This window comes from Bombus terrestris, chromosome 2 (assembly GCF_910591885.1).
Source record: "Bombus terrestris chromosome 2, iyBomTerr1.2, whole genome shotgun sequence".
NCBI classification, from domain to species: Eukaryota; Metazoa; Arthropoda; class Insecta; order Hymenoptera; family Apidae; genus Bombus; species Bombus terrestris.
In genome coordinates this window covers 8,518,657-8,542,902 of record NC_063270.1, presented here as the reverse complement: position 1 = coordinate 8,542,902, position 24,246 = coordinate 8,518,657, and the positions used below count along the sequence as shown (strand labels likewise).

The 24,246-nt window shown below is 37.2% G+C and overlaps 1 protein-coding gene across 4 annotated transcripts in view; it reads right to left on the bottom strand.

Annotated features, from left to right (window-relative positions):
- Positions 1-24,246, bottom strand: part of LOC100643274 (neuronal acetylcholine receptor subunit alpha-7) — a 264,223-nt gene that overhangs the window by 180,907 nt on the left and 59,070 nt on the right. For all 4 annotated transcript variants that reach the window (XM_048414508.1, XM_048414506.1, XM_020867826.2 and 1 more), the window contains exon 3: positions 8,780-8,919. In XM_048414508.1, the coding sequence (XP_048270465.1) occupies positions 8,780-8,919 (140 nt within the window). The remainder of the gene's footprint in view (positions 1-8,779; positions 8,920-24,246) is intronic.

Sequence of the window (24,246 nt, the reverse complement as noted above, 5' to 3'; positions counted from 1 at the left end):
CAGAGAATTATCGGAAATCAATAAGCGATCAAATTATCGAATCAATCATCGTGAAACAAATCACGCTAGAGATGTCTGCGCTAACCAAACAGGTTATTAGATTATTACAAGTCTTTTCTCGCTATTCCCGTTTTATAGAAGAATTGCTCGTCGAGTTAATTCACGGTATTATTTTTGTCGTCAAACCTGCAAACACGAATTTCGTTTTCACACCTAATGGCCTTTGCAATTACGAGATTCGAAGGAAATTTACTTTACCATCAGGCTGGACTGTTTAACAAAATCGAACCTTTTCAATCGAATGAATATACACATACAGGGTGAGTCTCGTTAACAGGATAACTTCGTGCAATTCGTATATTATTTGCTGTACGAGAAAATGTTTCTAACAAAAGATGTATGGTTTTTAGAGAGACATACAATACTGAAACTACACATTCGTTCGCTAATATATTTAAATCTCCGTGAAATAATAATCCGTGAAATAATCCTAATACATCGTTCGTTGGAATTATAACTTAATTTGATAATTTATTCCTGACTTTTCATCGTATGTACGTACGTATCATCGTATTTAACATTATCATTGTGTCATTTGCAAAGTATTTACTAGAGAATTATTTTTCTATTCTTATTGAAATAATCAGCTGGTATGTATTATATTTGAGTAACGCGATAGCTTATAGAGCTAACAGTGTACAGATAAATGAATGACAGATAATGTTCGAAAGATACACGAAATTCGTAAAATACGAGGAACGTTTGTACAATTTGTTTACAGAGTACAGTCGTGTCACTATTTGACGGAACTGTGTGCACAACGGGAGGCTACGACGCAGGTGTCGAAACTAATCGAAATTGTTGACAACGCCTTCGGTTACGGTCTACGCATAGCCCCCTCGTAATCTGCGCTCGTATTCGCTTCAAAGCGGACACAAATCGAAGGTCGATTCAAACAGGTCAACCCTTCACGTTGAAATTTCCCTCTCGAACGTAGTGAGACATTACATTTAGGACACACGAGGCTTTCAGTCGAAAATAGTAATTCGTCCGACTCGAAACTAGTCGATCTTTAAAATCATTTAAACGCCGATTAGAACTACAAAAAGCAGCCTTTAAATTACCTCTAATAATATAGCCTGAAACTGTGTGTTTCTTCGTATATTTTAATTACTTTTCATTTTATTTTCTTTTTAATAATTTCTTTATTGTATATAATAGTAATATTTCGAAGCAAGGAATGCATAAACCGACATCACACTTTCAACATTAATATGGTGATTCTTTTCGTATTCTTTTTCCATCTATACGTTTCTCGCAATAAACGATATATTGTCTTTGCATGATTTGCTTCATTTGAGTGATTGCTGTACTTTGTAGGAAATGTCTTTCTGTTAGAGCTAAGGAGATTCAATTAATATTGCCTTGTAACGTTGCAACAGTCATCTGTTTCGTTTTTGTATCTAATTGTAAACGAAGATCACGAGACGAATATACATACGTTAACAACTCTACACTAGCTTTAGATCGTTGATATGTTTGCGTTTATGCAACTCAGATTAGCGATATTGGATTGTTCGCCTTGCCCGTACCACGCATCGACTAAGCACTTGTAGGGTGAAACAGAAATTTTCTAAATTCGATGGAATATTTTTAAACAAAGCGATACAAAGCCAAGTTTGCCTTCGCTTAAACCAAATGTTACGTTGACGCAATATTGACGCTTAATAGTTTTGGAAAAGAAGCAAACTATTAAACAAGATAATATAGTACAACACGCTATCCGAATTCTTCTTTTAAAGATTGTACCGTTATTAAAATAATTGATGCTCGTAATGGTAACAAGGTTCGTAATGTGACATTAAAATTAATAAAATGGAAATTCTGCAGCGTCGTTTGTTTTCGTAGAACGGATATCACAGAAACGCAACAGTAAATTCCGAAATAGTAACTTTTGTTGAAAAAGCTTGGCAAATTAACTTCGTGGAAAATTAGATAAAAGCATTCGCCGAAAACAGAGCCGTATAAGCTACTCTGGCATAACGTAACTATTTTTCAAACGAGAAACTAAGTAGGTACACGTTCTGTGCGATGATTAATTTTTGCGCAGCGTACACGATGTAAAAGAGGAGAGAAAAACATTCGCCGCGATACAACTCATCGTATTCGCTTTTATGTACGCGCAGTAAACGCTTTGAAGAGTTGCATTTCGAACAATTTAACTCCTTTGCAGGCGATAAATCGCGTACTATTCGGAGAAAGATAAAAATTACGCGAAACAACGATCCCATCGAATCGATGCTCTATATTCGTACATTTTCGTGGGAAAAATAGATGAAAGTAAGAAAGTTTTGTTATCTTAGTATGTAAAGCGCCGCATTATCTTAGCGAATAAAAAAATTAGAATTCTAATATCAGCGCTGATTCTAAAATCAATACATAATATACGATCAATTCGATCATGTTACAATTCAAATGAAAGCAGCCAACATTGTACCACGTATATATAATTTCAAGTATTCTTTTTTTTCACATTGCAACGAAGAATTGCGAATAGAACAACGATAGGACAAGAAATATGGGAAGATTGTTTCGAAGGGTTAACCAAGGATAGTGGTTTGTGGTCTTTTTGGTATGCAACGTGTATACGTTTGGCTGAATGCATGGGCTGCGAGCCAACCAGTAGTGTGACTCACGCGTTTGGTCAGACGCCGAGAAAAGAAGAAAAGCGGAGAGCGAAAACCACGAAAGTTTATAGACAAATATAATAGTTTACAACACCATCTTCGCGTAAAAAATTACGACCACCGGGTCTTTTGTTTCTAAGAAATACATTTCGGAACTTTTACTTTTCAACAGTTACTTTTCGTTTTCAAAAGTTCTTAGATTTCTTTATCCAATTTCGTTCAATTCTGTCGATTAGCAATTTACGCATACATATATTCAACTGTATTATAAAGAAATTACATTGTTGCATTTTAATCGATGGGAAAATATCTTCTGGACGTTTGTTTTATTTTTCTGCTGAAATACAAGAAAAACGTAATATAAGGACGAAAGGCAGCATCAAAATTCTTCAACGAAGGTGAAGCGTTGTTTCACGGTTTTTCGTTCAAATGCAGGTTGAAAAAATGATTTGCAGAAATGGTCAAACGTAGTGATTTGAAAAGGAAAAACAGATTCAGTGGCTGAAGCTTGTCAGAAAAAATAGCGTTCCCTAGCGACCGAAAAATAATCAACGACCAAAAAAATCGTTCAACTCGCGGAAGCGAAAATATGAAACGCGTTCCGGTTGAATAAATAAAAAATACGGGAACGTGAGCAGTTTGCAATTTTCTTTGCAACGATCGTTCAGAAGGCACAAGGGGTGGAAAGGAAGGAAGGAAGGAAGGAAGGGTAAAAACTCGAAGCAGCTTGAGTAACGCGACTTAAGGAAACCGGGTGGGAAGGGGAAACAGGCTGAGTAATGGGATGTATTTTGCTCCATTTAGAAATATCTCTTGCTTTAATGCACGAAGCTGTTTGGAACGCGTTGTTTTTACGTGCAAAATGTCAGATTGAATAAGCACGCAAGAAAGATGACAGGAAACATCAAATGACAGTTAACTTTGTATTAAATGTTTATGCGATAGAAGCATCCTATTGATCAAACGATAATTGCAGCACGGTAAAATTCCATTTATGCGAACATGACAGGGGACGAACAGTTTGTACAATTGAAGTTCGCACAATAGGAGGTCACCAATTGTCTCCGTTACCTATTATTTTTGGATATTACAGTTAACAGCTTTCGATTTTCATTTCATTATAATTAGTATGTGTATTATACAATCAGTTACGATTAGCGTTATCATAAGGAAGATAATTTATACAGCATGCGACACAATTATCAGAAAATAATTTGATGTTTCGTTTCTAACGACTTTGAAGTTTCTTTGAATAACAGTCAAATATTAATTACATTTAAATCATCGCATCTACAAAAGTATGACAGACTGTATAAAACTTTGTTTGCGTAGAGTGACGATATTCAATATTCTCATGATAAATTTAATTTATTGAATTTCGCGAGGCGCGATCGAGAATGAGGTCGAAACACATTTTATTAATATATTCCGTATATTAGTCGTCGAACGTCGAACTTTCCGAATTGAAATCGCGACTCGCGTATGAAGTGGAAAAATTAATCAGAAACTTTAGAAAAGGTAGAATAGGAAAGAGACGAGAGGAAGATAAGGAAAGCGAAGACAACAAAAGCAGAAAATAAGGTCGTGTCGAGGCGAAATTTCACTGATCAGTACCTTTATTCCGACCCACGTACAACTTGCAACGTGAAATGGCGAAGGCCGAGTAATACGATGAGCTTGCTTTACCATTTTATAATTGCGACGCTGATGAAAAAGCATCTCGTCACTTTGCGCTGCTGTGGACGCGCCTTTGAACAAGCTTGCACGAACGGGAGCAGACGAAGAACGCGAAGGGAAACTGAAAATCAGCAGGACGCCACGATACATTGCGAAGAGCTGACAGCGCGCCACTGGAGAACGAAAGAGGAAACATGACGCCACGCAATTTCCATTATGCCGATCATAAATACAGAGTTCATGGTCAAACGACACCACCATCGCAACGAAATTTACCGTTTTCATTTTTATCGATCACGATATCTCGCAGCAAGAACTAATTTACCGTTCGTCATCGATGTGTACTTTCATTATCGTTCTTCTTTTACCTAATAATTCTAAAGCAACGTTCTGTTATTTTTTTAATATATTGAATATTTGTTTAGAACGTAGCGTCGAAGGCGTCCGCGCTACGTCAGAGTAGATACGAGTTGAAATAATCGCGGACGAGAGGCGACTATTCCTAAACAAGAGATTACTATAAAACTTAAAATTAACTTAACAAAATTTCGTACATAATATACGTATATTAGTATGCGGAAGGAAAAGCGATTACCAACCGCCGTTGACAGCTTTGATAATTCAGAGGGCTAAGCCCTCGAGCAGTGGAACACTGGCGAAGCCAGCGGAGCATCGCTGTTAGAATCTTTGAAATTCGAGGTACATACATACAATGATCAAGAAGACACAAGGATGATATTGAAAAAGATACGACAGCTTAAACGGTTGGGATACAGAAACTAGGAGCCAAGCAAAGCGCACCGATTATGCTTGCAAAAACAATTATTGCCTAGAATTTATCCTCCGGAAGTGTTCTAAGCGATATTATATCGGACTGAACGAAAAAAATTTGTCCTGTTTTTTTTGGGGGGGGGGGGCGGGGGAGATGCTATCAAAATGTGTAGCACGTATCCTCGTGTTCACCGAACAGAATCGTCATCTTGCAGCACTATCGCAGTGCAGAACTTTTCCCAGCCTGCTGCACTTTGCAAAACAGAATACATATAAACGTCGGTGTATCAACAGAACACGAATGGAAATTCTGTGTACTAACCTGTTCACGATCACACGCCATCTGTTTTGGTCACGAATTCCGTTTTGGTCCAACTGGATTTCCGGCCAGAACGTACGGTTTGCCTGGCTGAATTCGGTTCTGTCTCGAAATATCCAATTAAAACGCTTCCGGACTATCGATATAGTGGAAGGATAAAAGGGAGCTCTGTTTTTACGAATTCGTTTTCCCAACGAATGGTCACGAACGATGATGTTTGTTGTTCGTTTAATTTTCAATCATTGAAACATAATTTTAATAGTTTCAGTAATAACAGAGTACGAGTGGTATGACTAAAAACTAAATTAATAGCGATAATCAAATTTTAACGATTCCCGTATTTATCTAACATTTTGTAAAAACAGGTCCGCCAAAGTTGATATTGACGTGGATACTTCTTGCTCGCCTTACCCATTTTTATTCGCATGGTTCTATTTGGAAGATAAATACAAACTCGGACGAAAGTTCTCAATTTACATTCTTCCCTTCAAAATGTTATCTCTAATTTCTCCGATCACGTATATGTACATACGATCGATTTATTTCACGTCCGATTTAACTTAATATCCCGAATAATAATACGTTCCATTCGCATTCGAGGTAAACGTTCCCTTCGAATAAGCGAAAAAATCGAATCTGTTTTACCACTCAGAGGAACGGGTTATGAAAATAAAAATATTTCCCTGAATACCCGTTACGATTCTCGTAATGAAATCGAGGTCCATTTCAAAGGCAATTGAGAGAAAAAGAGAAAGGAAGAGAGAGAGAAAGAGAAGATAATGTTCAAGAAAAATTGATGAATCTACGGTTGAGTCGGCACGAGTACAGAGAATCCAAAGACCAAGAATTCATGAAGTAACAACGATTAAAAATTTAATATCCACGATACACCGGAACCGTAATAACACAACAAATTGATTTCACTGAACTTTAACCGCAGGATTCCGCATAAAAGATATTGTTTCCCCTGAGAGACGAAGACATTTTCTTTGGCAACGTGGATTTTCATGTTTCCGTGGTTCGCGGTAACTTTCAATTCAATTGCGACCCGTCGTTTCCCTTTTCCTCGTTTTTTGACTTTACATCAGAATTTTAACCTTTTTTGTGGGGCTCTCCCGTATGTGCACAGGAACTCCCATCAATATGAACGGTTGTCTGCCATGTGCAATAATTACGTTTCATGCATTTACATAGCAAGTAAGTCGTATATCGGAATTCCCCAGCGCTGGTAGCGCTTTATTCCACGCGAAATTGTATGGACCGGAAAATATTTGCTTGTCGAGTGTAATTACGCTTCATATGCCCGCGCATAGCATTGAAACATTAGTCGGATTGAGCATTACAAAGAGAGAGGGCGGAGAGAGGGACAGAATAATATACAGAATTGTATGTCACCGTGCACGGTACTATCCATACAAAATAGTACGATATTTAAAGATAATTTAACCTACAGTTATAAATACTGTAAATACGTGTATAATATATATTTCCAACCAGATTTTCAGTTTTGAATGATAAAACAATTAGCGTTGTTTGGATGTTCGACTGGAGTAAAAGATTCTATACATAAATAGCAAGATCAAAGGTATAACGGCGCGGAAAGTATGTAACGTGACATAAATAACAGGAAACTGCAAACAAATTGTTCCTATCGAATGTGTTAGAACTTCAAATATCCTGTAACTATTTCGAACATCTGATACGTAAAATAATAAAACAGTCAGGTATAAACAGATGTTACAATGAGAATGCTTTCAAAGCGACGGGAATGTGCGACGATTACTGTCAATTACGCTTTTACATAGGAAAATTTTCCCTAGTTTGTACTAACGTTTCCGATTATCAACGTTCACGATATTCGTGTAACGGCACGGTGAGATGTTTCGTGCGATGGCAGCCGAAAGGAAAGCTGCATAAAGTAAGTAAATGACCGAGGCAAGGCCAGTCGAGGCAAGATGGAGCACATAATGCGATCTGCTTCGTTCACTGCCTCTTCCTCCGTTCATTCCACCCCTATACCGCTACACTATCCAACCCTCGACTGTTAGCCATGGTCTCGTTTAGATAAGACCGATATTTTGACGTGCAAAAACTTGCGCAGCTAATCTTCGGCCTCCTTATCTTTGCAATTCATGCAAAGATTGCTAGCCGCTCTGTAGACTGCATCTAGCCACGGAAATTACCCCGTGCCACTATAACTTTCGTAATCTTCCGTCGACGTAATACCCGGAAGTATTACGTGGTCATTGACACTGAATATTTGATGCGTCATTATCGGGCCTTTCTACCCGTCCCCCTTTTGTTGGTTGTATTCAATCAGGGGAATGAGTCAACGAATACGATGATTTGATATACTTTTTGTAAATAAAAGCAGAGGCTGGTGACTGAGAAATTTGTGCAACTTTTATGGAATGATTTTACAGATTTTGATAGTCTTAAAGGGTTGACATGTTAATCTCTTAAAAGGTGTGATTGTAACGATGAATAAAGGAGGACGGAGAAGAAACCTTCGTCACACTTTTGTGCCATTATTTTTTGGAATGTCGGTGTTACTTCATTGTGGCCACTTCTTCGCGTCACTGATATTTCCTTTCACGTGGGACAAATGCGCAGTGGAAAAGGGATAAGCGAGCAATGAATGCGCGAAGAAAGAAATCGGATCGAACGGTAACAGATGGTATTCGTATAGGATTCAGGTAACTTCTCATATGCGAAAGAAAGCAGCGGGTTATAATGGAAATCTTTCGTAAGGAAGTTCCATCGATGGAACGGTATATACGTAAACGTATAGCATGCGCGCATATGCGAACTACTAGCCATTGTGCAGTTTGCCGCCAATGGAAGCGAAAATGCTCCCGTCGTAAATCCTCTCTAATGCGATTTCCTTAAGAAAGGAAGAAAACCTAGCGAAATGTGCTCGGCTGGTAATTCCCTTAATATAAATGCGATTACACGCGGATCAAATTAGAAAGCAGAATATCAAATCGTTCTGGCTATGATGGCTTTTAACCGGTTCAATTGTTAAAGCAGTTATTTGAACGAAAAGTAACATGGTCGATAGCGCTTAATGCAGTTAAGTCTGACGACAAGTCAGAGTTGTCGATATATTCCCCCTTTTTTTACTTTTGTCTTCTTTTTACAGACTTTATCAGTTTTGATTTTGGAGATTTAGTAGCAAACATTTTGCGATATTGTCTGATTTAAAAATTAGAAAGCTCGTAATTCATTCGAAAGAACTCCGGCAGTTTAGTTCTTTATACATCGTTGACGTGCTACAGCGAATGATTAACGACGTTGGAGCTGTCACGTCAGGGGAATAACTTACCACGTCTATGATCTGCTGCAGCGTGATGCCAAATCTCACTTCGAGAGGCTCGCTCTCATTGGCAACGGGCCGCTCCAGTGTGTTGTATGATGACAGCAGCTCGTTCAACAGACGTTTCTCGTGACGTCCGCACAGGCTCTCTGCAACAAAAACAACTTGTCTAAATCCGAGTGAAACATTCCACAGTGACTAATACAACTCGTCAGTAGCTGCCATAAATTTGAATATTGTCGCGACTCATAGCGAGAGTTGTAATTTCCATAGGAAGTGAAAATGATGACCTTAAACATTTTTGCTATGTCAAACACGCGACTCGAGACAAGATATTTGCGGGACGGTCGACACGAGCGAAAGAACTTCTCATTTTTATCAGATTTCTCTGCATTTTCAATTTTTTAAGAAAATTCTCAGTGAATTAATTAAAAACAAAATAATTAACGACGATGTCTAGTTTGCAACCTATACTTTTTCTAATTAAAAGGATTAAATGCAGTTTACTAAATGAGGAGGGAAATATTAATGTTCCGCGGACCAATTACAAATTATTGCATTTTAAATTCCCCAAATTATCAATGAGGAGTTCTATGCCATAGAGCATAATTGTGACATGTTGCATGATATTCGTCTCTCTTATTATCGGCTATATTAAATCCGTACATCCATTAAAATCTTAACATCTCGAGACTACATACGTAGATATATTTCTCAGACATGCAGCGCTTTTTTTAAATTAATCGTACGCGAGTTCGTTATTAACTTCTGTTGTTGCACAAAATTCCGTTTTCAGCGATAGTTTGCTCGAAAATTCGTTTCAGCCTGGCGAGCATCGTGGATCGTGTTGCGAGTACGGATTCGATATATTACACAGCAACGATTGCGAGTAAGCCACTATAATCCCTTGGCAAACCTGCTAAGCTTAGTACACATTCTGTTCGCGACGAATTGAAACTACGCGAATTTTTAATCACTCGAGTCTGTGTTTAGAATTCATGTTCATAATTACGGTCCCTGTAACCTTTTTCTTTATCCACCTACTATTTAAACTAGACTTATAAAATGTTAGAATTTACCATAGATTACACGTTAGTCTATCACTTATATAGTACCATGAATGAAGTTATCGCCGTTAAAAAGAGCAAAATTTAATTATTACCATTAACGTTGAAAATATATGGAAATATCTCCGCCTCATATTTTAATGTTTTTTAATGTGTCCATAGCATGCTATCAATGAAATAGTTTACAGTTATAGAAAAAATCGTATATATCACGTTCAGGTTATCCATCTGAACCCAGAGAGAACGCTATATGCATCGCTAAAAACGAAAGGAAAAATAAATTGTGATCTGTGAGTGCTCTAATTGTAAAGCCACTGGTTTCGTTATAGTCAACATTTCGTTGTACTGTGGCAGTTCGATCGATATCATGCATTGGTAGTACGAATAACGTCCGCAGATTAAAAACACACTAGTTGTTAACAGAGAATCAACTAAAAATGGCTAAATACTTGCAAGTGGAAGAGATCACGCAACAGAAAAACAGGAAACAGGGATCCCGGAACAAGAAAGAGACGTGTGAATCGATGTCGAGAAGGTACGAGAATGCTCGAGACACAACTCTTTCGTGTCGTTCTTAAATGATAGAATACGTGATTGGTGCAAACGTGTTGTCATCGCGCTATTGACTTGTCGAATGTAAACAGAAATATTTCAACGCGAGTATTTGGATCGAAATATCGAGAAACTAATCAGCCTAACACTAACCATTCCAATCACGTAACAGATTCTATCGTACAAATTGCAAACAACTGAAATTATTCTCTACGATATTGTTGCACGTTAATTCCATTACTTATCATTCTTTGTAAGAATTAACGATGACTAATTGAAATAACAAATTTTGCAGAAGATAAATTTATAAAGATAGATTCGCTAAATTACGAAATAGACAACTATGGAATAAATTATAATCCTGTTCGATTGATTTCGTATAAACTGCTAAATATGTAAATATCTTTAACAATGTTGCCCAGAAGCGAAATACCATAACATGTATTCTGGCTAGAAGAAGAAGGAAACGAAAGGCGAGTAATTCTCACACAAAACGCTAACGTCAATGGTTACGATCAAGCGAGCACATCGAGGCACAACAGAGGGGCTCTGAATATGCCAGAGAAGACAAAAAGAAGACGTCGGACAAAGGACGGGGAGGAGGAACTAGTGATGGAGGTGGAGAAAGAAAGGAAGGTAAAAGGAACAAAAAGCGAGAGGAGTATTGAATTCTCAGTGTTGTCGGACGTAGCAGGGGGTGGTTCACGAGCAAGTGCATCTGTCGTAACCCCGCAATATTTTGGTCTGTCTTTAATGGGTGCACGTGCGTCGAATTCGGCTCCGGCTACAACCATTATTCTCCCTCTAGACACAATCCTGTTGCATTTCGCATTCGGCCGCGGTACCGACCCCGGTTCCAAGGTTGGCTGTTCGTGTGCTAGAACTCAATGCTACCAGAACTGTACCAAATATATGTGGAATGTGTGGATATTATAAATTTGTAGAAGAATCAAGGATACTTTCATTAAGCTGCAACAAGTTATAGAAAAAGTTTCCTATCAATTTTCGTAGGTACTTGCGATGTTTCGTTGAAATTAAGACTCTCTCCCCTTCTCTCTTTCTCTTATTTATACGATATATTTCATCTCTTCACTGGACACAGAGAGTCGAAACTATTGTATTTCATAAAAAGCAAGGAAAATAATTTCGGAGAAACCATTATAACCACACAAATTTAATTTCCTACCGCGTTTTACTTTTTCTTTCAGACACATCTATCTTAATTTTATTTCGCCCCATCTAACTTTCGCACCGATATATCGATTTCCCTCGATTCGCTTCTACAACCACATTGGCATTCTGGTATTCTCGTTGTTGTCGAGTTTTCGAACTTTCGTGTAGGATTCAACTGTTCGAACTTCCATTTTATCAATCATGCTGTAAATTTTTTTCATTATGATGTACTTGTACAGTGACCATCGCTTCGTTGATTCTTTCGCAGAACGTGAATTTCCAATGTTTTCCGCGTGCATGAAACCAATGAAAACTATCCAATACTGCAAAATACCTGTAAAATAACAACCTTCCGTACTAAGAGCACTTCACAGTGCGTAGAATGATTGTGTAAAGTTTACATATATGTATATGTTTACACTGTAAACGATTCGATAATATTCAATGAAATTTTTTCCATAACGCATTTGAAGGACGTGATTGGGGTATATTCAAAGAACAACGAATAGAAAGGCTATTATTTCCGCGTGAAATAGAATAATTCATCACAATTATACGATTTATTGAATCGTACTTATCCTAATAATAATTATTATAATAAATCAAAAATTTTACCACCATAGTACATTTACAATATATATCAACATTGTATTTTTTACTCTTAAATATAATCAATAAAAGTATAACACAATATAGAATAAAAATATTTTATCTCAAAGTTTATTTTTATTCAGAATACAGCAGTTATCTCTTTTTGCCTCTATAGAGTAAATTTAATTCCACAATATTTTCAAGAAAGTACTTCGAACACGAAAAATGTATTATGAAAAATACGCAAGTGTCGCTTACAATAACTTATTCGTTCATTTTGTGGAAAGGAATGCTTTAAATGGAACGCGTTATGTGTGAAAGAATTCATTGAACAGGAAAATGCTATTCTTTTTCGGGAACTCGGTACTTCGTGAATGAGAGACCTTATATTTTATAACTGACGTTATATGCCTTCTTTCTTTATTCAATTGTGGCATACAGTCACAAGTTATGGCTTATATACTTCAATCTGTCCAAACGCGTGAAATAATTCCAAAATTGTGGAAATAATGGAAAATTTAGTAATTTTAATAAATTTGATAAACCGTCGATAATAAATTGTGGTAAAAAACATGATAAATTATAAAGAAATATTTTGTTTTTAAGATTTAGTACCAGTGAACTGAATTTACAAAATTACGACACAAAGTTTCAAACATGATCTTTCAGTCATTTTGCTTCATTCCCAAACCACATACCTACGCACCATTAAACTTGTAGTCCTAAAAAGATCTGTATACTTTGTACGCAATAAACTTCCTGTATTTTCGATTGTTTAATGCATTCAAACGTACACTATACTTTGTTTTATTTTATCATCGATACATATTTTAGAGAGCAAATTTACGAACTCGATTAATGTTTCTTAAGCATAAAGGAAGTTCACGGTCCACCATGTATTGGTCGAACGGTTGTACGCCGCGAACTAGAAGCAAAAGAAACAACATACCCTTTTCCGTTATTTACATTCCTCTTGTCGGAATTAATTAGGCCAATGCGGGCACGTTGAAGTGAAATTTCATCGTTCGAACGAAATCAATGTCATCGTTAATCAGATTAGGCAAATGTATTATGTGCTATTGATCCAGTGTTGAACTGAAGTTTATATAGTAGCGACATATTGCATTGCACTGATTAATCACCTTTGTAATACAACGAGAGAAACACGTGCTACGAATTCGATACCTGTCGCTGGTAAACATCAAGAACTAGTCGAATATACGTAAATCCTGTTATTTTCGAGTTGTATCGATCCGAAACTACCGAAACCTTGGAAATCGATCGATCATTTTTGAAAAGCCCAACTAAATTAGTAACCATGCTCGTGCTTTGCAAGATCCATGCATTCTGTATATGCACACGATACCAGGCTAGTCTTATTTTCCGTCAAGGTAAAAGTGTAGCTATAAATAAAGGTGATACGATCGATTGATTCTAGGTCACTCTCTCTCTAAACGATCCTTCTCTCGAGATTAGTTCGATTCAAAGCACGCCCTAAACCCTAGACGGGCCGACCAGAAGCAGGAACTTGCGCAATAACCATATTTCAGCCGAAAGACGATATGTAGCTATAATTGATGAGCTGCGAATAACATGAAAGTAGAACAGGCTGCTTTTCCAGAAGCATCTTGATTTACGTGCGTTGTCAGATCGAACGATAACAAATAATACGCGAATTAAATACCGATGCAGTAGACGCCGCTGGTTGTTCTACCATCGACGAGTGGAATGGAGTTCCTCTATATGTATAAAAGATCGAAAATTGTTATATATTCGATAGTGATCTGAAAAAGCTAAGTTTAAAAGCAGCGGTCAAATCCTTTCTTTCATTTTTATGCTGCCCAAATATGGAGAAAGTTAGTAATTGCGAAAAAGTATAGAAGGACATATGTATTTCTGATTCTTCGGAATTCAGAGGATATTTGACTAATGTTGATTAAACAGAAAGATCTAGGCTCGGAGAAACTATCGATCGGTGTAGTTCTCATATTTCAGATGTCAGATGGAATTTTACCTGTTCCAATCAGCAAGAATCTTAAACGAAATGGCTGAGTTTGCCGGAAAGCTCGTTTCTTTCTATTGAAAGTCTCGCAATCTTCCGCAAATGGAAGTAATTGAATCGCTTTACTGTTCTAAAAATTTGATTTCAGTACCCAAGACGAATCCTGAGCGAATTAACATTCGCTATTTTCAACAGACGCGACGCGACGTTCCAAGCGTTGCGATGTTTACGCTAGTAACGAAATAATAAACCTCCAAATCCTTGAATATAAAGTTTTTCAAATATTCTGACCCATATATATTATTAGCGGTACTCTTCGATTCGACGAATAAACCAATAACATTCCACAAATGTTGAATTCCACAAATTCAATAATAAATCAAATAATTTTAACACCCCAGTAGTTCGATTTTTCTTACTCAGTCATTAATACCACAAGTAATATGAAACGACAATCGCGTACTAAATAAAAAGCTTTCGATCTAAAGATATTCATCGTCGCACCAGTCCTAAAAACTTGATGCCACGAAACACAAATAATCGTTCGTGACAATTCTGTCCGCGACCAGATTCGCAAATACCCGTCACTGTTAGCCAGACGGTAGATGAGCCTTTTAATAGTTAGCCACAAAGGCCGACTGAAAAAGGATCGCGATAGCTTCATTCAGACGAACATTATCAATGTCGATTTAGATTAATGAAAATGACTTTGCTAGGGGTTGAAAAAGTCGCTGGAAGGGTACATCGAGGGAACAAAGAACCCAGACGGAGAGAGAAGGAACGAACAAGTATAAGGGAGAAAGGAAGCGTGGTATATAGAGGGAGAAGGAGAGAAAAGATAAATAGAAAAGAGGCAGGAATGTCGCTTAGAGACTGATTACGAGACGCTACCCTTTGACGAAATATGTGTGTTAACGGGTGTCAGGGTGAATGGCTGGTTGGTCTCTTTTTCGCACCTTCGACGTCAACGTTCTTCGTTGGCGGAGCCTGCGGGAACCACCAGCGTGAATGGCGCTCTCGTATAAAAGCACAATCGCACCCTTCCGAATATTCGCACGCGCGACGTTTATCTACAGAGCGGACCGTAAATCGTGGTCTGAGGCCTGACTGAAAGGCTGATAGTTCTTCACGAAAGTAAACCAAAAGCGAGACCAGCCTGGGAACAATGGCAGACGATGTTGGAATTTATGGATCGCTCGCGAAACGAAATTGTTCTGGCAAATCTGCGTCTATAATATGGCTTACAATTTTTGAAACATTATACTACTCCGTGCTTTGTAAATGACAGCGAAAGTTATTTCGAGACCTACACGATAAATAAATATTTTTTATAAATAATACTGATGATTTTTCGTAGCATTCTTGCCAAGTTCGATAGAAACATTCTTATGGCAAAAATATTACGGTACAAAGAAACGTAACGCAAGAAGTCATGGGATCTTTCAAAGATATCTCTTGATAAACAACGTGAACCATCACTCCTTGATATGCTAAATAGTTCGAACAGTATAATGCGAATAGATATATGTAAATGATTTACGTTATTGACATAAATATCGTTATTGTCATTATACGAATCTCTTAATGCCATTTGTTAGATCACGTTTGAAGAGAGGGAAGATTTTAGGAAAGACCATGTAAGGAAAGGCGATAAACTGATCGCGTAAGAAACGTAGCAAAGAAACTGCCAAAAATATTTCCTTTCAAATGAAAAAGGAATTGTTAAGATTGTGTAAAGCTGACAACGATGTTGTCGTCAAAGAATCCTGATGCAAGAGAGGAAAGCAACGACACGTACTTACGTGGTCTGTATCTGTGAGCGTGAGAACGTCAGATCGCCCACGTAATTTTCACGCGTGGGCATTACATGCGCCTGCACGCATATACGTGCTCGAGCGAGCGTACAATGTAACGGATCACGAACACCTGCTTATCGTGGACGAACGCTTCGTAAACTTACCAGTTCCTGTATTCTATCGTTTATGTACGAGGACTAATAATAACCGATACTTTAAAAAATATGATAAAGCATCGCGTTATCCGTTCCTCGTTTAATTATTATAGTAGTGTCATAAATTCCGTCCCTAATAAAAGCAACTTTGTATAATAATAAATTAAAATAAAGAGACTAATCTTTCTATACCGTACATGCAAAAGGTGCAAAAAAAGACTTTACAACTATACGAAGGAATTATTATTGCATATATTGCTTGTTTTTTATAATACACGTGGTACGTTCGTAAAGCGTGTTTATAGACTATGATGTGTGAATACGCTTTTAATCTTTTTACAAAAATTATGGACAAATAAAGCAAGAATAATCATCAAGGACAGAGTTCTGGTCGTTTGGCCATTTTCGCCATTTCTAAATTCAACTCTCAGAGAAACTTCATTATTTACGGAAGAACCTGCTACTACCATCTAATAATAGTAAAAAGTATCGCGAAACATTGCTGCTATACGATACAATAATAGAAAATATTAGATTTTACCGCAAGTATTAGGTACGTGTCTCGATTAATCCGCCTTCGACACCAATGAGGAACGTCATTAATACGCGTGATTGGGACGGAAGATCTTCATTATGAATGACGATCTTGGTAAATAGAAACACTAATTGGTCCATCGGGTTGCATCAACGCAGACACGTGCAGGTTGACACCTGTGCTTGATGAAATTGCATTCATAAGCTGATGATCCACGAGTCATGCGGTTTCAGTAGCTTAACTCGGATATACTATTCCTGTTATCTTGTCTATCGAGCTAATATAGCCAGCATAAACTACAGACTGCAGTAAATTGACTGTAGTGAGACCTAATTCTGAATCCTAGAGAAGTTCGCATCAGGGTTTCAGTATGAAACTGTCTTCGCCACGAAATTTGGTTTAAAGTTTTGTACTCGTATTAGTAGCACGCTATTATCAGTTACGTTACAATGTAGATGCGCCATTGATAGCGTTACAGAAAGGAGCAAAAGTACTCTCCACAGGACTATCCTCTCGCGGCTTATAGAATTTCCAAAGACTCTATCGATCTGTTACGAAGGAATTTAGTTTTGTTCAAAGATGCTTGTACATTTGTTATAGTTTATAATTTGACGATCGTAGAGAACAAGGAAATTTACTAAATCACATAACAGATTATTTGCATCGATATATATATATGTATATGTATTATTACTCGAATTATTATTACATAGCAAGCGACAACGAGGCAAAATTTTACGAGCGGTATTGATTCGTTAAATTTATATACCTGAGATTGGATTGCGAAAATTCGATTATATGCACGATCCTAATAGTTCTTGAAAACAATCTGACCGCATTGCCCGTTTCTCCAGAAACAAAGCAAGCAATAATTTGCTAAAGCTGCTGTATCGCACTAAGCTATTCATAGAATAGATACCGCTATTGTTCATCGGCAATGAATTGCCAACGGCCAAGTCTACCTCTCCGTCGCGTGGCTTACATTTCGCTCGCGGCACGAAGCATCGCTGAAAATTATTATTGCAGAAACGTTGTGCTGCTTTAACAACGTGCAGAACGCGATCTCCTGTTGGGGAACATGGACCAGGTCAATCGGGACACCTAGAGGATTAGGCGCAGTCTCTGGGTCTACTAACAAACACAAAACCGTTATAGTCGGCAAATACGCGAAACTTGCGCACACTGATACATTCGTATGATTCTGTTTACGTAAGACTATACGCGAATCGCGTATATCTGATGTTGTTTGCTGTTCCGGTAGCTTCGCGGTGTTATCATTCAGTTATGCATTTCTCCGAAGTGCGCGTTTCAAAGTCCGTGCTACTCGTATGCTTAACGTGCTCTTAAATTCTGTGAATTTTGGAAGTCCAAGCGATAGCGAAGCACGAGGAACTGTGATCTACACGGTAGGATAGCATTTGCGATTTAAAGGTTACAAAATCATAAGTGAAAGTAGGAAGAAATTAATTATATACATTGGCTAGTCGTTCATACTTTGGTTTTTATAATAACATCGTATCGTATACATTTTCTAATCGTTTTGGTTCTCGTGCGCTTAAAACGAAATTCTGGACTCTTAGACTTCGCTATAACAAAATCTATATATTTCCATTCATAGAGATCGACATAATCAATTAAATAACAGGCTCGTCAAATATTACAAAAGGTCGATAGTCTCAAAGAATCGATCGATTAGAGCAGTGAACTAACCGAAATTAGAAATCTCGTTTACACCCTACTCGCTGAACCGTGTAGCCTGTAACTTGACTTACAAGCGTTGTTACCGAGCTGCATAATTAAATGTACTTATAATTCCAGCCGAAATATTACGGAATCACTGTTCGAAAGTTCGCAAAGCAAAATGTCAACAAAATTACATCGAGAGAGTAGGCGATTCAAACCAATAACGATTCCAGCGTCGTTAAATTCGAGTAAAATTTCTGGTGTTCCGTATTGTCGACGCTGTTCGCGTGCTTGCAACGAGTCTCCTAGAACTAAAAAGTTGTGGAGCGCAGCTCGTTCAACTCACGATACTATCTGTATATTACGTTTGTTCGTACGAGAGATGTTAATGACATGTATAAGTTGTTACACGAAAAACACGTCATCGTCAGAGAAGGAATGCAATTTGTTGTTACGCAGGAATAGGTAACACGATCAAAGATAAGGTAAGCGGAAGCAGAAGGGTGAAGAGTGTCGAAGCCAAAAATAGGAAGCGCAAGGGTAAAGCGGCGGAGACTCGAAGCATCATTGATCCAGGAGGAATATACACCGTCTACATCGTAACTTTGATCGCGCTGTAAACAGAATATCCCTAGGATTGACTGTCCTCTCTCGTCCCTTCGAACTTTTACCTATATTGCTGACAGTTACAGCTGCATAGCACGTAACCATAATTATGTACCGTGTACATGAGCGTGCAAGTATTTCTCGCTTACGTTCAGTCCACCTCCTCCCCTTCTAAATATTGACTCTCTTAGAAATCTATTTGCAGGTTGCAAGTTGATAGGAGGATGGAGATAAGCGATGTATAAGTTTCAACGTGTTGCATGTCACACGCCGACTAAATCTTGTGTAAGTGATGGTGAGTGATGAATACTAAGTAGGTAGCGTTAGAGACACTTTGACTGATGATATTGGAGAATTCAATAAGTGCATTTCTTGTGTGCGCTGGTCGACACTGTCCGCTAATTCAGCTTTCACGCGTGATTACGATAGTGCTTCGTCATATGGTTACTTTAGAAGAAAGCTACAATTTTACAGGTAGCGGTATTATGGATAGCCACAAACGTTTTTGTGCGTAATTTTATAATTATTTACATACTTAAAATATTATAATAATAATATCACGTAATTTAATTTTTTATCCATTAACTATCCAATAGGAAATCCAATTAAAATAAATTTGTCGATGACTTTGAATTAAGAAATTTAATTCGAAATTATTAATTATTTCGAAATGATCTATCCTGAAAGAAATTTAACGATGTATTATTTCGTATTACATTTATTACTCATAGATTTACTGATTTTCCTTTGCTAGATTACTGTATGGTAACCATGTAAATCAATAATACGAAGGTATTACCAATTCCATTATGTATATGGTCGTGCAATAACATAATATGTATTGGCGTTGCCAATATGTATTGAATGGCGTTCATCGCCGATAACGAGCGCCGTGGTTCTCTGAATTTCGACGCATCGCCAATGTCAGTATTCATACATCAACGTGATACGACGTACTCGTTTCGTTAAAACTAACATCTTGATTGATAATTAATAACAATCGCGCAATCGTATTTTATTTCTTGTTTACGAATGTATTTGCAAATTACTTTCAGCGAAATCTCCCGCGCTTATAATTTACTTGTAATTAGTAGACAGATTCTCTAAACATGTCTTAACGAAGAAATTAATAATTTAGTATTTTTTGTTTATCACACGAAATCTTTAATACTGTTTTATGTGAAAATCCTCACTTCCTACAGCCTTGAAATTCATTTATTCCGTAATACCAATTGCTAACAACAAAATAAATTATGTTCCATGCAAAATAGCACGAGGACGGTAACAATAATTTACTAATAATAATCATGATTTTATAATTACATATTTTTCTATTCGCGTATTGAAATATCAGTTTATTAAATATGGCTCCTTGTCACGAACAAATTCAAACTAGAAATCCGCGTGACTGGCAACTTCACCGAATTGTAAACACGTAAGCAACGTTTCTCAGCAGAGCGGACACAAGTGACAAAACTTGGAACAGTAGAGAAATTTGGCGAAACTAACGCGGCGAAGCGTATTCCTGCACGCGGCATGTACTTACTGACCGCGTACAGTAGTTGTGCGGCCGCGGAACGGAACTACGCCACCGGAAGGTGTCCAACGTATAGTGCCTAGAGTTCGGCTTTTGGCTTGGATTAATCAAAAGCCTTAATTGGGTTTCTACCAGTGGAGATCTGACACGACTGCCTTCATTTGTTCGTGCGCGGATTTTCCCTGGAATCCCTGCGATTCCATCGGAAATTTGATTATTCCGATTCGATAGATGTTCCGCGCGATTATTATTTCTACGGCGTATCGAACCCTCATCGTGAAATTCTTTTCCTCTCTTTTCATTCCTTTTGCCATCGGCTTACTCATTTCCGCTATTAATGTTCCACCTAACTCGGAAATGCGTGCGAGATAATGAGACAGTTTGTGTTTGAATCTTTTCTCTTCTACTTACTGTATATTTACCTGGACTATTGTAGGATAAATGTATAATTGAATATTGTAACCTTTTGCTGTTTATCGAAATTAGTGTCTTCTTGCCAATAGTTAGCGTTACATTGGAAGCTTTTTTAGTAAGCGAAGTAAAACATAATTTAACATAAGCCAGAAGAAAAGTGTCGTAAATATTTTGTAGGTGTAAATTTGATTCAAAATGTCTTTTAACCTTGTAAATTTACAATACCGTGATGGTACATTAAAGGGAGAGGGGAAAAAATTAAAAATTTGGAGGTTTCGTGAAAAATCATTCACATCAAAACATACACGTTTAGATATGACTTACATGTTCTATAAATATGTTTTTAATATCATACAAACAACATAATCGTACAGTGTAATTTAAAAAAAAATGTCTAAATTATCTAAATAAATTGCTAACATCTAGAGTTATTAAAGAAATATACTAAATATTTCTGGAAACATACGGATTTTACCAGTAATAATACTCGTAGTATTTCCTAAAGCATTAGCTTATCTTTTTCACGATTACGCGAATAATCTGATCATACTGCAATTTCTGCAGCGCATTTATTGGGATGCCCAATTCGTTGATACGCATTCGATATGCAAATAAATCAGTTCTACAGCGATTCGCAAAGCTATACAATATACATGCAGTCTACTCTGTTACACGATTGTTATTATAATTTGCTACCTGCACGTCATGCTTAGCGGCATAACACGATGTAACGTTGCACACAACCGGAAGAGAACCATCAAACGCGAGTTCAAGTTTCGGCTCGCGCTATTCAAAAGCTTTAATTGGGTTTCTGGCGTAAGCAGAAGCTTTCTATTGATCAGTCCGATTCCCGATGCACAGACTTTACATTACGCACAATTCTACCTACATTTTTCGTCATATAATAAAATAATCTAAAGTTAGCTTTTACATATTATCTACGTACACATTATCTAAGACAAAGAAAGTCATGCAGAAATTAGAAAAAATTTGTTGTGCTCCAGAAAAGTTTAAGTATCCACGGTATTGGTCTAACTGACCCTGAATGGATTATTGACGCGATAGCATTATTCGAGTTCTGTGACGACCGGAAAATCGAAAGTGGCGCGAGCAAACTTAAATTAGATCTTCTTTGTGGGCACCCATTAACAAACCGGAAAGACAAGATTGTGTTACGCGGAGACTGAAAGAGACCAGGGAAAGGACCGAACTCGGGAGGAAAACTCGGGAGGAACAGAGTTGTCGCGAATATCGCAATGAAATTGAATATTCATCGGTTTCAAAAGAAATCAAAGCAGGCTTGAAAGAACGTCGGACTGTTCGGCACTTTCTTTGTCCCAGTTCACGTCGCACATTTTAAATCGTACGATGGTTGTAACAGACTTTCCGTGTACTCGAAACTTTTTCTCCAATTTATGCGTCCCTTTCTTGTCTAATTTGAATAGCTACTTCGTGCTATTTCGAAATTTCTGAAACGCCGATGACACTCTTGAAAAATTCGACGAAAGTTAAAAGGCACTATGGATTGTTCGTTCGTAATATAAAATACTGGACCTAACAGAATCCTTTCTTTCGTATCGATCGTACATTAAAATATTTTTTTTGAGTCACGAAGTAACATTAAAATCACACAATCAACAAAAATCTACGTACGTAAAATTATGAATGTTCAGTATTTCATTGATATCACTCTACTCGCTATAACTCGCTATAACGCTTAATTTAGTAATGTTTGGTAAGGTAATAAGATTTAGTTCAACTTGTACATCATATTATCTTACCTTAGAATCTTATTTTAAGCCATGCACATTGAATGCTTCAATAAGAGGTTAATACAAAATACATCTAATTTTGCTACAACGATGCGATGTTATTTGATTAACTCTGCAATGATGTATAAGACTTCGATGTAATAAATTTTTTTATTATGTTTCTTGGGGAAACTTTATTTATATCCTCTATATATAGAAGACGATTGCACTGAAACGGAGAAAACTTGCCTGCTAAAACGTACCATTATATACACCTAATTTCGTGAGAAGTCCAAACGAAGCAATGAAACTTATGGAAACACTCGAGTTTTTCATTACGAAGCGAAGCCGACTTCGGGGTTTCCTCGCTCCATGCCAATAATTCGTTACGTCTTAAAGGATTAAAGGCAACATCAGGGACGAATTATAAACGACTCGTATCATTTACTTTAAGCTTATTGCCTCGCAACATTTCATAAATATTAACAGCACTATATCGCAGTTAAGGCTTTCTGCAATTTATATCGTTTAAACAGCATGGTTAGATTATACAACGCAATAGATTGAGATTGAATATTCAATTTCGTTGAAAATCTAAAGCGTAACAAGCGGTTCGAAAAGCAGTATTGGCAGCAATCGCGTTTCACTATGAATAACTTGAATCCGATTTCAATTAACATAGACGACAGTGATAAGTCGGCAAGCATTGAAATACTATTCGACTATGTAATTGCCTTTCTAAGAAATTGAAGAAATATCGACGCGATACTTTACGGAACTTTATGGAAGTATCATCCGTGCAAATATACGTTAAAATCGAAATTAATTCCTCGAATTTTATTAATGCTACTGCGAAGACCATAGATTTTCCGCGTGGTCTACAGAGAAATATTCTGTAAGTTCACGAGAAAACGTGAATCGTCGATCTCTGTAAAAATCATGGAACATTGCGTCCACAGTCGTGCGTTAAACTCCAGGCCCAAAATTGCACGTAAAACAGAGCAACGAACGAGATTTTTTAACGCGTTTTGCCAAGTTTGAGAAAACGGAACTACTTTGAACAGAAAGTTTCAAATTCGTTGCAGCACTGTTATAAAATTAATTTTGGAAACTTTCTTCGGCAACTTTCAAGATATCCCTGCGCCAGCTACTGGTTCTTTTATAATGCATTCCTCTCGCGAGGCACATCCAAATCTCGTAACCAAGCTCATAAATACATTATTATCTCCAAGCTTTTACATATCCCTCTATGAAAAAAAGTACTCGAAGCTAGTGGAATTAAATGCCTTTCTTTTTTCGATTTTATTCAATGCTTTCCTTACTCCTAAATTTTACCAATTAATTTCATCGACCCTTGGTGGTACCGCGAATTTTTAGTCATCTCTTTTTAAATCCTTTATAAAACCCTGGATAAGTTATGCAACCAGATGAAAAAGTTAATTAGTCTTCTGCGCGTTAATGAACTTATGAAACGAGCAGTGACTAGACTAAAGGTGTTTTAAATTTCGCGTTTGTTTTCCCTTCGAAATGCTGAGGGAGCTTCAAAATTTCTAAGTATTTTAATCAATTTTAAAGCTAAGCTTAAATTATTAGCAGCTCCTGTGGAAGTTTCAT